Raw genomic sequence first — 12310 nt, 5'->3', positions numbered from 1 at the left:
TTCAAAAATGTATTTATCGTGTGATTTTGGAAATGAAAGTTTCATATTCTGAAAGCCAAGACTTTGTTTATTTAACATTTCTTTTAAAAACACCCGAAATAAAAAAATAAAAAAATTGAATTTTTAAAAAAAAAAAAATTTATTGGCTCATGATAGGCCCCCGATCTCCCTAGGCCCCTGGGCTTCAGCCCAGGTCAGCCCGTGCATTAAGGCGGCCCTGTTTGCAACACATTTGTTTATGTCACAGATAGGCCTGGTGTCTTTTCTTTGTCCTCTTGGACAAAAAGAGAAGCATTTAAGTAGCTAAATAGTGCAAACAGACAAGTATGGAAACCTTCTGTAAGAGATGGCAGCTCAGATAAGAGCAGGCATACAGTACACTACTGACTGGTGTTCTAGAGTGGAGATGATAGGCCTGTGTTTTACACCATTCAGTAATATAGGGTTTCTTAGTCTTGTGCGATAAGCTATCTCTTTTGTGTCGCCAACATCAGGTATGTGTGTAAAGCGTGTTCTCATGGCTTGTTTACATAATTTGTATTCGGTGTATCATTCTGCCTATAGCCTAAGTAGCTTAAGATGGATGTCATATTTCAGATCCCAGCTTTTCATGGTTTGATATATTTGCTAAATCAGCCATTTTTAAGAAATTCAAACAGCTGGTAACTGAAGTTGCTCAAGGGAGGGGAAAAGTTAGATATTATGCCTCAAATGCACTAATAACGCTTTAAATATATGCTGTTTTGACATGCACTTAACTTCACAGGATCTAATAACTCCTTGCAAAGACTTAATGGTGAGAGCTGTAAAACGATAGCAGAAAAGGTTAGACACTAATGTCCTTCATAGAACAATTCAAGTCAGCCCGCAATTGAAGAGGCAAGCTGCAGAGAATTAGCATCTGAATAGAGCGACAGGGGAGTCGGTAAGGAAGATACCGATCTTAGAACGGGCCAGGAGACAGCTAGCTTTACAGCGCCTTTTCTTTGGTTGTTTCTTTTTTATGTAACCCTGCCTGCTTAACAAAAAAAGGCTCAGTCCCTTTTAAATTTCAAAGTGACACTGCATATTTAGAGTATCAAATATTAACTTTCTTTAAAGATGTCACAAACAGCTTTATTAAATTCAGCAACTAATAGATTATGAATATAATAAATTGGGGGAAAAGTATCAAAACTATCTTGAGCTACGCTTTTCTATGTAGTTTTGAAGCGAAGTTAAGTCATTGGACTAACACTAGATTAAAGTAGGTGGCAAAAGTCCTGTATTGTGTTTGTAATAATTACCATCAAATAAACCTTCTAGGTGTATGTTCACCACAAGAGAGCAGCAAAACCTTTTATTCTATACATTTTCTTATGTGTATGATTATTGATTATGGGCCATCTGTGCAGCTTGAAAATGAAGTGTTTTCAGTACAAAAAAACCCTCTTTATTTATAACATTTTTTATTTATTTTTTCATTCAAATGCTAACAGACACTTAAAATAGATTTAATCAAAGATCATGTAATGCATGATGAAGGGAACGTATGGCATTGTTAAGCTAGATACAGTAGTGCTTTTGTCAACAATTACAAAATTAAATCATAATAAAAACATCCTTGCTGTAAGACTCAAATAAGAAATCTATCTTTAGAAAAACATACACTTTTTTATATATACAACCATATACAACATATTTACACAATAAATAGCTTTAAAGATAATGCTGGCTTTAGGATTTGGGAACTTGGCAGGTCCAACTTGATCGTTCTGGGTGGTAAATAAAATCTATCCTGTAAGACAAACAAAATGTGGTTAAAACAAGAAAACAGGTCATTTATTATCATCTTAAAAAACAATATGCTGGAATTTTTTTCAAGCATGTTTGAGAAACATGTTGCTCAGATTATAAAGAAACATTGGTCCTCGAAATACCCATTACTCCTATCAAGCTTGTTAGTAAAAAATAATCACAGTTTCCATACAAAAAGGAAATAATACAAAAAGTGTACCAATGCTCGTCAAAATAAAAACTGCGCCGTTGGAATGTAACTGCCGATAAAACTTCACAAATGTTGTCTAAAAAATGTTTTTCGAAGGATTTAATTTCTTTTTTTTTGCTTTATCTCAGCTTTCCTTGGAGCTGTTTTAATGACATCCATAATTAGCTTTACTTTTTTCCAGCTGTGAATAGGTCCCCCGTTTCCTTTGTGCAATGCACTTTGGGACTATAATGTAAACCGATAACATTCCGAAAAATGAGGTTTTATTCGTGTGTATGGTGACTGTTTTGAGTATTCTTTTCATGAACACAATACCAAAAACCTTTGCTGTGTCCCAGTCTTACAAAATGTAAACAACTGGCTCGAAATACGCAGTACCTGCATGGTTTTATGCTCTAATTAAGTGGTGCAAATTCCCTAACAAATTATCACCACTACAGGCCCTTGGTTATTTAACCTTGACTTTTTTTTTTTGAGTAAATCATTTAAGATTAAAATGATTTGAAGATTGATTTGCTGTACTTACTCTCTTTGCAGTGAAGCTCCGTTTTTTCGACACAGTAGCCCCTCATCACATGGACAAATCTGGTTTATGCTGAATGCCAAGCCGCCATCGGGAACAAAACAGCTCTCGCTGCGGATCAGACGTCTCTTACACACCTGCTCACCGTGGTGTCGAGCACAGCACATAGAATCCCCACAATCCCTATCAACTTTACATCTGGCACCTGGGTGAAGGAAAACATCAGTTTATTTTAGATCCAGTTGTTTAGAAACTCCAAACTGACAATGAAAATTTATTAATGTTTCATATTAGTCTTAGCTTTTGCACTCTTACCCTCTTGTCCGTTGGGAATACTGCGGTGGCACTTTCCAAACATGCAGCTGAGTCCACGGACACACTGGGCATCCCTCCGACAGTAGTGGCCCTCCCCACGTAGGGGAACACAAAGGCCAAAGTGACGATCGCAGGAGAAACCACGCCCACAGGCCCTGTCATGGTCGCACACAGCCTGGGGGAAAAAACAAGGGAAATGTTAAAACTTCACAGAGACTAATGTTGAAACTTGTAAAAAATCCTGAACATGGAATTATTGGACTTAATGGTCTTTAACAATTTACAGCACAAGTTATATATTAGTAGGGAGAGTTAACACTGATTATTACTATATTCTCTAAACAATGAGTTTCTGAGCTTTCTGAGAATATTTTACAGCAAAAAAATAGAAAAGCGTATAAGCTCTGACCAACACTACCCCTTTAAATAAATCGATCTGTATTGCTATTATAACAAATATCTCAAATATAGCTCAAAAGAACGCTTACGATTTCTAAGAAGATTAAATAAAGGTTTGAATTTCATTATAGTAAGTAGCACAGTATCCAGTATCTTACCGTAGTTGCTTTGGGTAAAGCAGCGCTGTCTCTTCGGGCTTTTGATCCCTCCTTCGGAGGGCCGTGAGGCATGTTGAGCATCCAGGCCCATATACGAGTTTCAGCCCATGAGAAGCAGAGACACAGGCAGAGCATCCTCAGATTGCCCAACATTTCCACCAACAAATTAAAAGAAATAAAAGCTTGTGAGACTGATAACTAGGTGACTCAAAGTAAAGATGATTCACTTGTTTAGTATGGGAAATACAAATCCAAAGTTTAAAAGTCCCAGTAAATGTGCAGAGAGTCTACAATGATCGACGCAGTGACATTGGTGGCCTCCTCTTCCAGAGTGACTTTTATAGGTCACTGTGGCTAAACTTCCCCCCCACCGGGCTGTTTGTTAAAGAAAAACAGGGTAGGAGGAGACAATTAGTTGTTAATGGATTAACTAAATTGCCCGGGTCACCCCCCGCAGCTAGAAAATAGTGGCAAAATGACCAGTCGTGGAGCAGGGAGAAAGGGAAAGAGGGGAGAAAGGGGGCCGGCTGGAGATGGATGGACGTGATGGGCTGACAACGGTTGCATACAATAGAGACGAGACAAGCATCACCTCTGTGTGGTTATCTCTGCCAGACAAACAAATTAGGACAAAGGCAGACAAATGCATGACATGTTTCACTGCTCACTGAGTGACAGGTAGAGCCTATGTGGGCCCAGGCCCCCAAACACTGGGCAAACACTCCTCCACTGCCTCGTTGCCCCCTACCTTATCCCAACTTCAGACCCCACGCTGAGAGCAATTTGCAGAAGTGCACTCTACAGACGACCCCATGATCTCATTAAATGTAATTACCATCAGCCATTAGTTGTCGGGGGAAAAGGGGAGTGTGTGGAGGGGAGCAACAAGTTGCTCGAGCAAGACAAACACATTCATTTTTGCACTTTTTTTCTCCACAACTTCAGATTTGAAGACTTGTCAAAAAGAAAGACAATATAAACCATTGTAGCAAAACAATGATTACCGTAATAACATTTTCAAATGTCATAAATGCAAATGTATGATCATGTAACTGTTGGAAGGGGAAGGTTTTGGAAGTATTTTAACAGCATAGCTTGCCCAAAAAAACAGAAGATCATATTTTCACCAAACAAAAGTAAGAAATATTTATTCGACTTGCAAGATTGACTGTTTGTCTTTCAATCATATTGTGTTTCTTTTACACTGTGTATGACATTCTTCCCGACCCAACTGAATCTCATCTGCTATACAGCTTCCTCATAACAAGTGGGTGTAATTTATGACATCCTTTACAGCTGTTCTTTCATCTGAAAAGACTGAGTAGGTGGAAAGGTAGTGAAGAGAAGACTGAAAATAAATCAGGAGTGGCTGATAATAATGATGAATCGATGAGTTTGAAACTTTACCGGACACCAAGAAGCAGCATAGGTGTTTATAATAACACTTTTCTCCGCAGTCTTTCAGAAGGATTGTGAGTTTTACATAAAAATCTTTTTACTCTTAGTTTATAAAAGGTTTTTGGCCATTTTAAAACGACAAATCAGAGACACTTAATAAATACAGTCAGAGGTCTATGAGCCTGTTTTAGATATTTAGCATAGCATTAAGACCCTTCAAATCCTCTTTCTAGCACTACAGGACATTTCACACCGTTTATGTTTTAGCTTTTCGCCAAGTCTTTTTTGAACATGTGAGTGGCTTTAAACTGTCTATTCATGCAGGTGAAGTACCATATGCTCATGATATATACCATGGTGGAAGTAACTGTTCAATGTTGGATAAAGATCTGGTAGTTAACCTAAAATGATCCAAAATGTGCTACAGAGCTAAAAAAAAAGCTGTGGAAATGAACACATGCTTTCATTGACCATGAATGTTGTTCGACAATGAAAATAAAGAAATACTTTTCTTATCTGAAATCTGTTTAAAAAAGCTAGAGGATCTCAGGAGATCAGAGCAGCAAGTTCTTGTTGTTTCAGAGTCAAGGCTACTTTAACATTCAGCCCTTAAAGGTAGGGTAGGTAAGAATGGAGAAACCAGCTCGAGTGCGCTAGAATTTGAAAGTACACAGCCAAAAAAAATCTGCCCCTTCCTTCAGACTTCCTTACAGAGCCCCTCCTCCAACACACACGAACGCACACATGACCAATGGGAGCATGAGATAAGTTTGTGAACAGATGGAAGGCTGACAGGCAGGTAGGCCATCCAGTTACTTTATCCGGGCCGGCTAAAATGATTGGTCGTGCTTTTTACAGCGCCACGGCTTGCACAGATGAATTTTTTTTAAATGTATTTATTGTCAAAGCATTTAATCTATTCATTGCTATCGGGATGTTAAGAGCATTCCATGGAATATAAAAAAAAGTGTTTCTGAAGTACCCTTCACCCATACCTTTAATGAAATACATTTGATATTTATCACACATTTCTGTTGTCTGTCTGGTCATTCTTCGTAACATTTCTGATAAAAGCCATGTCAAGGTTTTCCAAATGTGATATTATAACTTCAAAACATTTATCATATACAAAATTGTATTTTATGTATTTTGATTGTGGTTTTTGACTCTCTTTACCCTGGCCTTTTTGGATAAAAGCAATTCGGACAATCATTTCAAAAAGTACTTTACAGCCAAGATTTTCTTTATTTCTTTGCGTAATATAGATTAAAACATTCTTAATAAATATAAGAAAACTATAAACCTTTATTAATTAGTCAATATGAAACCAAAAAAATGAAGGAACTGAATACTGAAGGCATCTTTGCCAATGATTTCTCTCCTTGTATGGCCATGCCAAGGCTCTGTACAACACTTTGTCTCATTCAGGGGGAGTTACAAGCCTTCAGGCTGACATTAGACCCAATACCTCCCTTTATCATCTAATGGTGATCAAACTGAAGATGTTCATTTGCTCTGGAAAGACTCAGAGGTGATGAGACTGATGATCTCTCCAACTGAGACTGTACAATGCATAGGGATTGTATTATCACTTTACAATGAACTTTACATTCATTGTTTCGTTAGCATTCAGTATTTTGGCTCAGACATACAGTAGATGCCTGGATAATTGTTAGTAATTTACATGTTCTTAGTGGCAGACAGCACAGATTGGTTACATAGATACTGCAGGGTCTGCACGTATCTCATCTGCAAGCAGTTAAGTCTTATCAAAACAGCCTAACACAGACTAATGACGTAATTGGTGGTCAATTAGTTGGCACAATAGCAGCAACTGGATCAATTAGCAATATGTAAATAAGTATTGTACCAGGATCATGCAACAATCTGAGCAGTTTAATTATTTAAAATCATGCGTATTAGGCACTCAGTGGTATGTGGGCTGTTTGAATGAAATAATGGAAATATATTGTGTGTGACTACATTCATGTGAAATGTACAGCTCTGGGAAAAATGAAGGGACTACACCAAATGTTTCTTAAATCTCAATCTCTACATGTACAATATTTTTTCGGAACTTATATTTGTCTGTCTTATAAGCAGAAAAGGTGGTCAAATTAATTCTCTTTTCCTGATGAGGCGTTTCAGATTTTGATTCCCCAAGATTCTTTTCACTGTTGTTGGCAGGCCAGGAAAAACAACTTAAAACTACAACTGCCTCTCCCTTTCCTTATCACACTCCTCCAAACAAGTATTCTTGTTTTACACATGTACCCAGAGCAAGATATCCCCCCTTTCTATTTACCCAATGCCTACAGCAGATAACTGTCTCCAAACACTCCTTATCATGCTCCCCCATTGTTAATGACTCTGCTAATGACGTGCGTAATGAATGTCACAATCAACATTGCTGTGGGTCTTGCAATTAGGGGCTAACAAAAACAACGGGCAGGGTGATGTTGTCCATTGTAATGGACCTTTACACCCCACAGGGAGCTCTGAAAGGTGGAGGGCATAAGGAGTCCGTCTACCAACCACCAGAAGAACATGTTCACTGAAGGCGTGTTTTCAGGGAGAAAAACAAGGTAGATGTTCTGTTTCTTTAAGATTCAATATATTGTTTCAGTATTACTCCAGGTGTTCAAAAGGGAAGGAAAATCACGCAAATTGGCCAATAGATACAGTATAGAAGGGAGATGTGATATTGCTTAAATTCTGGGCAGATTTGTATAATTTTGCATTTGTGCACACCAAAAGTAACAGGGAATAGGGAAAATGGGCTAGGGAAGGAAGTTCAAACACTGTCTTCTTTGTCAGCATGAAGTAGGTGTTAAATTTGGATCATCAGTTTGGGAAAGTTACTGAAATGGTCGGACAAAGACACCTCCAATATGACGTTAGCAAGATGTGTGCATGTGTGTGTGCGTGTGTGTGTGTGTGTGTGTGTGTGTGTGTGTGTGTGTGTGTGCGTGTGTGTGTGTGTGCGTGTGTGTGTGTGTGTGTGTAAGAGGTTATTCAACCACAGGACAAACAGTTCTGTTGGAGTTAACCGGCCCTTTTATACACCTGACAAAGTGATGTCCATGTGCAAGCACACAGTGTTTTATTTACTTCCAGTCTTAAATCTAAAGTGAAGTCACATTGTAAAAGAGGTGTGAGGAATGCCTCAGAGCCATGTTGGTGCAGACATTACACACTGTTCACAAACAGGTGGAGGACAATTACACCAATGTTAAAACACTTTAAACCCCAGGCAGTTCCTGACTCTGAATCTTAAGATTCTGATAATTATATTACTAGTCATCGTATTAGTATTACCTGTGAAAATAGTGGCAATAAAGGTAAAAATAAACAAATAGACCATCATTGCAGCTATAATGACACCATTGAGCTCTCATCTATCTGGAATGATGTTGCAATTTATATCCTATCATTAAACTTTGTGTTGTCTCAAAAGTGAGGTACCTTCAGTTTTGCAGAAACAGATGTTAACTCAGTTAAATGTTTTCAAAACGAAATCAGAGCACAATATAAAATATAAACTTTCATTTGCAGCATTTTACGGCAGCAAAACGTGGAAAGAAATTGAAGGGATGACTTACAACAAAGGTCTTCACTTTGATTTATCTGGGATTTTATGAGCACACTGCGCGCCCTCACTGGGCAACCACTAAAAGCAGTGGCTTCAGTTCTCAATAATGGTAATAAGAGTGCCTGGCTGACTCATAACAAACTCCCCATCTGTACTTTATTATTACTTAGAAATGGTGGCAGTTATTCTTTAAAGACACCTTTTGAAGATGGATGTATATTAATGATAATAAAATGAATTTGTTCTTTAAGGTCCATAGGCAAAAACAAATACACTTACCTCACTAATAAAAATAACCACAAATAACGTAAACCTGTCACCAGATATTTCAACTGCATTTTGGTAAAGTTAAATAATGTTCTCGATAAGCTGTTTTCAATTGAAACAAGACGGATTAGTGTGACTCCCTCTGTAATGGGAAACAGCCATGTGTCTTCTTTGTGCCAGGTTTACAAAAAGGGAAGAAGAATAGGGTAAGATGAGAATCTGGAGCAAGGGTCACTCATGGCCAATGATCACAAATCAGGTCATTACCCATTATTAGGATTTTTAAATCACCATAAACAAAGAAAAAGGCTGTAAAGTTTACAAGATTTGGGTAGTAACTTCTTTAAAAAATATCACATATGATATGCATAACTCATACATAATTCTTATTCTGGGTTTAAAAGTGATGGTGTGTTTTTCTCTAACTTAATGACCCAATGAAATGTACTGCTTATTTATTTATTATTTTTTTAATTGCATTCAAATGTACAGACCGCAAAACATGTTAAACTGGTTAAATTAACACCACAATTATGTGAGATTGCCTGAAATCCCCCCGAAATCCCCAAACATCCTAGGTGCCAACAACTGATCTTTACAAAGTTTACATGACTTTCAGAACAATGCCAATTCATTAAGGAGGGAATTCTGAGATTTGGCCAAGCTGTTAGATGTGGTACCAAAATCATGAAATGCACTGTTAATGAACTCCTTGCATCACCCAGTCAACTAAATAGTATGTAAAGTAGGGTGGGGGGTTGGGGAGGGCAGGAAATGGTCAGTCTTTTGGAACATCTTTACTGGACTAATAAAAACTGTTTTTCTCATTGAGTTTTGTATTAAAAAACAAAAGGAAACAAACATAATTTGCTTAAGACTTAATCCATTCTGCCAAATGGATGTTCTGCATGTATTGGATTATGTAAGTGTTTTTCAATTGATCCCAAATGAGGTAATTAATTATATTTGAAAAATACAGCATTGCTTCTTCCACAGCAGGCTAAACTATTTTGACTTTACGGTAACCCGGGTATAATGATCTGAGATTATTTTACTTTTTGATTGTAAAATCTTGCGGAGGGAGCCTCAACTGAGCCGCAAATGCAGCGCACCTATGCGTTTATGCGACGCAATTATGGCGTATTTCCACTGTAGCACGTAGCACGGTTTAATAGTGTGGCGCGGCACGGTTTTCGCCGCTACGAGGCTCCACTAGCACCCCAGAGGGCCTCAGCATCTAACTTTGCGTGGGGCCTCTAGTTGGCCAGGGACGGCCCTGATTCGACCGCAGCCCTGGCTTGAGTTAACGAGTTGATAACCAGCGTCGTAGGACAGTTTAGCGAGAGCGCATTTGTTTTGGATTAGGTAAACCGGGTAACTCAAACATATCCAGGTTATGTTGAACCGGCTTCGTAGTACAGGCCTCTGGTGTGTATCTTTTTGGCTCGTTTGTATACTGTTTATGTGCCCACCTGCTGGTTCAGAAGCAGAGTTTTTTTTTTAACAGAGTCTGTTTTCTATCATCTTCAACAGCTGTGCAAGAATTTGGAAAGGCCTGTTTCTTATCTACAAAGCACCACATGACGCCCTGCTGTATCCAACGTGTCCACATGCACAAAAGATTAACTTCTGGAGAGAATATTGAGGCTGCTTGCCAAAACATTTCATGGTGTGAACCTTAATAATAAAACTGGCATGATGGTACTGATAGTTTAATAATCTCATCCAACTGGGGGATTTATTATCAGGAACACAGCAGCAGGTAGCTACTAAGATCAGAGGGTAAGGTGGATATGTTCTCTATTCTCTTCATTGTCAACAAATCCCAATGCAACAATACAATTATCCAATTACTAAGCATTAGGCTTGTTTGAGATGAGGCTCGCCTCGAAAGTAGACGAGAATAGCCGATTGCAGCCGGGGGAGGTCTCAAAAAGCTTGCCTTAAGTCGGACAGCTCGGAGTCGGCTTGACTCGGTTTGCAATGGCGGAACTTCGTTGCAGATTCGTTGCAGATGAACAATTATTATATCACTACAAATGAATGACTCAAGTGTCTGTTCATTTTAAAACAAATCACTACAAGGGGGGTTGAATCCTACATGTAAAAGACAGAACCACTACTTTGCAAAACTACTTCCGTCAGTGGTCTTGACCAGTTTGCATTTATAAAGAATGCACAAATGTGTTTAATCGTTAATGTCAGATATGTACCAAGTAAATACATTTGTTCCTGCTCAAGATTAGATTCAACTTTATTGTTATTGCATAGATTACAGGTACTGAGACAACGAAATGCAGTTTAGCTTCTAACCAGTAGTGCAAAAAGCAGTAAAGTGAAAAGTAATGTACACAATCTACAGAATAACATTTAGAATGAATTGAATGATGAATAAACAGTGAGGAGTATGAACAACAGGACAGAGGAGTGGTTTAAATAAACTGTGTTTTTTATTTACCCAAAAGTCCACAGAAAACATCATAAATCAATAATTTTGAATAACTAGGCCGATAAAACATCATAAATCAATAATTTCGAATAACTAGGCCGATAAAAGAGGTCAACAGAGAATTCTAGCGATGGCAGTTTGACACTGAAGCTTCGAAAGGAGCTTCAACCCTGGACTTCCTATTCCATAGAAGCAGTGCTTCGAAGCTTGCTTCAAATCACATGACATATGACGTCCGAAGCAGCAACTGCTTCAAACCACGTGACATGTGACGTCCGAACCAGCATTTCCTGAATTAATCACTTGACTGGTTCGCGGTCCAATCACGCGATTCAATGCACTGCCTCGTCTCTATTCTGAGAGGTGACAGGTTGAAACAGTTTCAAACTTGAGCGCTTCAACACTTTATAACCGCTCTGAACAATGCGCAAGGTGTGGGTTGTTGTCGTAGTTTGCGCTGTTGCTGTTGAGTTGTTCTATTTCGTATATGGCTTCGCCCTCTAAGGCTATCGCAATTGGGTAATCCCCCTGCGCACCCTCGCAGCACTGAANGCTCACAGGGAGGGGGGGGCAGGAGCTCCAACAAGCCGTTTAGGACAGAGACTCCCATTGGTTTCTCATACAGCATCTCTGTATAGTATGTGTATTCACTCTCTGTCCTAAACGGCTTGTTGGAGCTCCTGCCCCCCCCTCCCTGTGAGCCCAGTGGCTGTCTGCGAGACAGCGAAATCCAGCCCGAGCACACACCCGCAGCCTCGCCGCGTCCCTACGTCTCAGGCTGAGAAATCCGGGGAGCTGCAGCTGAGAAAAGATTAGCCACGTTCACACCGCAGTACGTTTTCCACTTTAGTTCCGATATAGTTCCAAAATGTCGCGTTCACACCAAAAAGAGCCGGAACTAAAATGAGTTCATCAGAACCTTTTCACCCCCTTTTACACCTGCTAGAGAGGTAGAAACAGGTACTTTCGTGGGAGAAAAAGGTTCCTATGTCTGATTGGCTGGGCGGAATGCAACCACGCCCCGTAAAACTCTAACATTTTATTANTTCCCTATGTGGCATGTCGAATGATTCAGAGAAAAAGGTTCCTATGTCTGATTGGCTGGGCGGAATGCAACCACGCCCCGTAAAACTCTAACATTTTATTATCCTCGCATTAGCATTATTAGCATTAGCCCAGCGTACAAACGCAGAGAGACTAACTTATGGCAACACAAAAGAAA

General features: G+C 39.0%; 1 protein-coding gene and 1 long non-coding RNA gene across 3 annotated transcripts in view; both read right to left on the bottom strand.

The window, feature by feature from the left end:
• Positions 1–11390, bottom strand: part of LOC104957094 (uncharacterized) — a 16350-nt gene extending 4960 nt beyond the window's left edge. The window contains exons 1-2 of the long non-coding RNA XR_799639.1: positions 11205–11390; positions 6249–6252 (exon numbers count right to left, since the gene is read on the bottom strand). This is a non-coding gene — a long non-coding RNA (uncharacterized lncRNA). The remainder of the gene's footprint in view (positions 1–6248; positions 6253–11204) is intronic.
• LOC104957093 (dickkopf-related protein 3-like) lies at positions 1555–3549 on the bottom strand. 2 transcript variants are annotated; one of them, XM_010784707.1, is made up of 4 exons: positions 3383–3475; positions 2826–3000; positions 2514–2715; positions 1555–1777 (listed from the first exon to the last, which is right to left on the bottom strand). In XM_010784707.1, exons 1-4 carry the CDS (start codon positions 3461–3463, stop codon positions 1717–1719), a joined length of 519 nt encoding a protein of 172 aa, XP_010783009.1. In that variant the 5' UTR covers positions 3464–3475; the 3' UTR covers positions 1555–1716. The 2 variants fall into 2 exon arrangements, with proteins under 2 accessions (XP_010783009.1, XP_010783010.1); XM_010784708.1 differs by lacking the exon at positions 1555–1777 and having other exon boundaries at positions 2510–2715; positions 3383–3549.
• Positions 11391–12310: the final 920 nt, after the last annotated feature.

Source organism: Notothenia coriiceps, unplaced genomic scaffold (genome assembly GCF_000735185.1).
Source record: "Notothenia coriiceps isolate Sejong01 unplaced genomic scaffold, NC01 NC01_scaffold00026424, whole genome shotgun sequence".
NCBI classification, from domain to species: Eukaryota; Metazoa; Chordata; class Actinopteri; order Perciformes; family Nototheniidae; genus Notothenia; species Notothenia coriiceps.
This window is presented reverse-complemented; position numbering and strand designations above follow the sequence as displayed.

Excerpts from the sequence above, each read along its gene's own strand:
- LOC104957093 (XM_010784708.1), bottom strand. The coding sequence starts at position 3,535 with ATGTTGGGCAATCTGAGGATGCTCTGCCTGTGTCTCTGCTTCTCATGG. Across the intron at positions 3,001-3,382 it reads CTTTACCCAAAGCAACTACG|GCTGTGTGCGACCATGACAG; the intron begins GTAAGATACTGG and ends TTTTTCCCCCAG. Across the intron at positions 2,716-2,825 it reads TATTCCCAACGGACAAGAGG|GTGCCAGATGTAAAGTTGAT; the intron begins GTAAGAGTGCAA and ends TCCTTCACCCAG.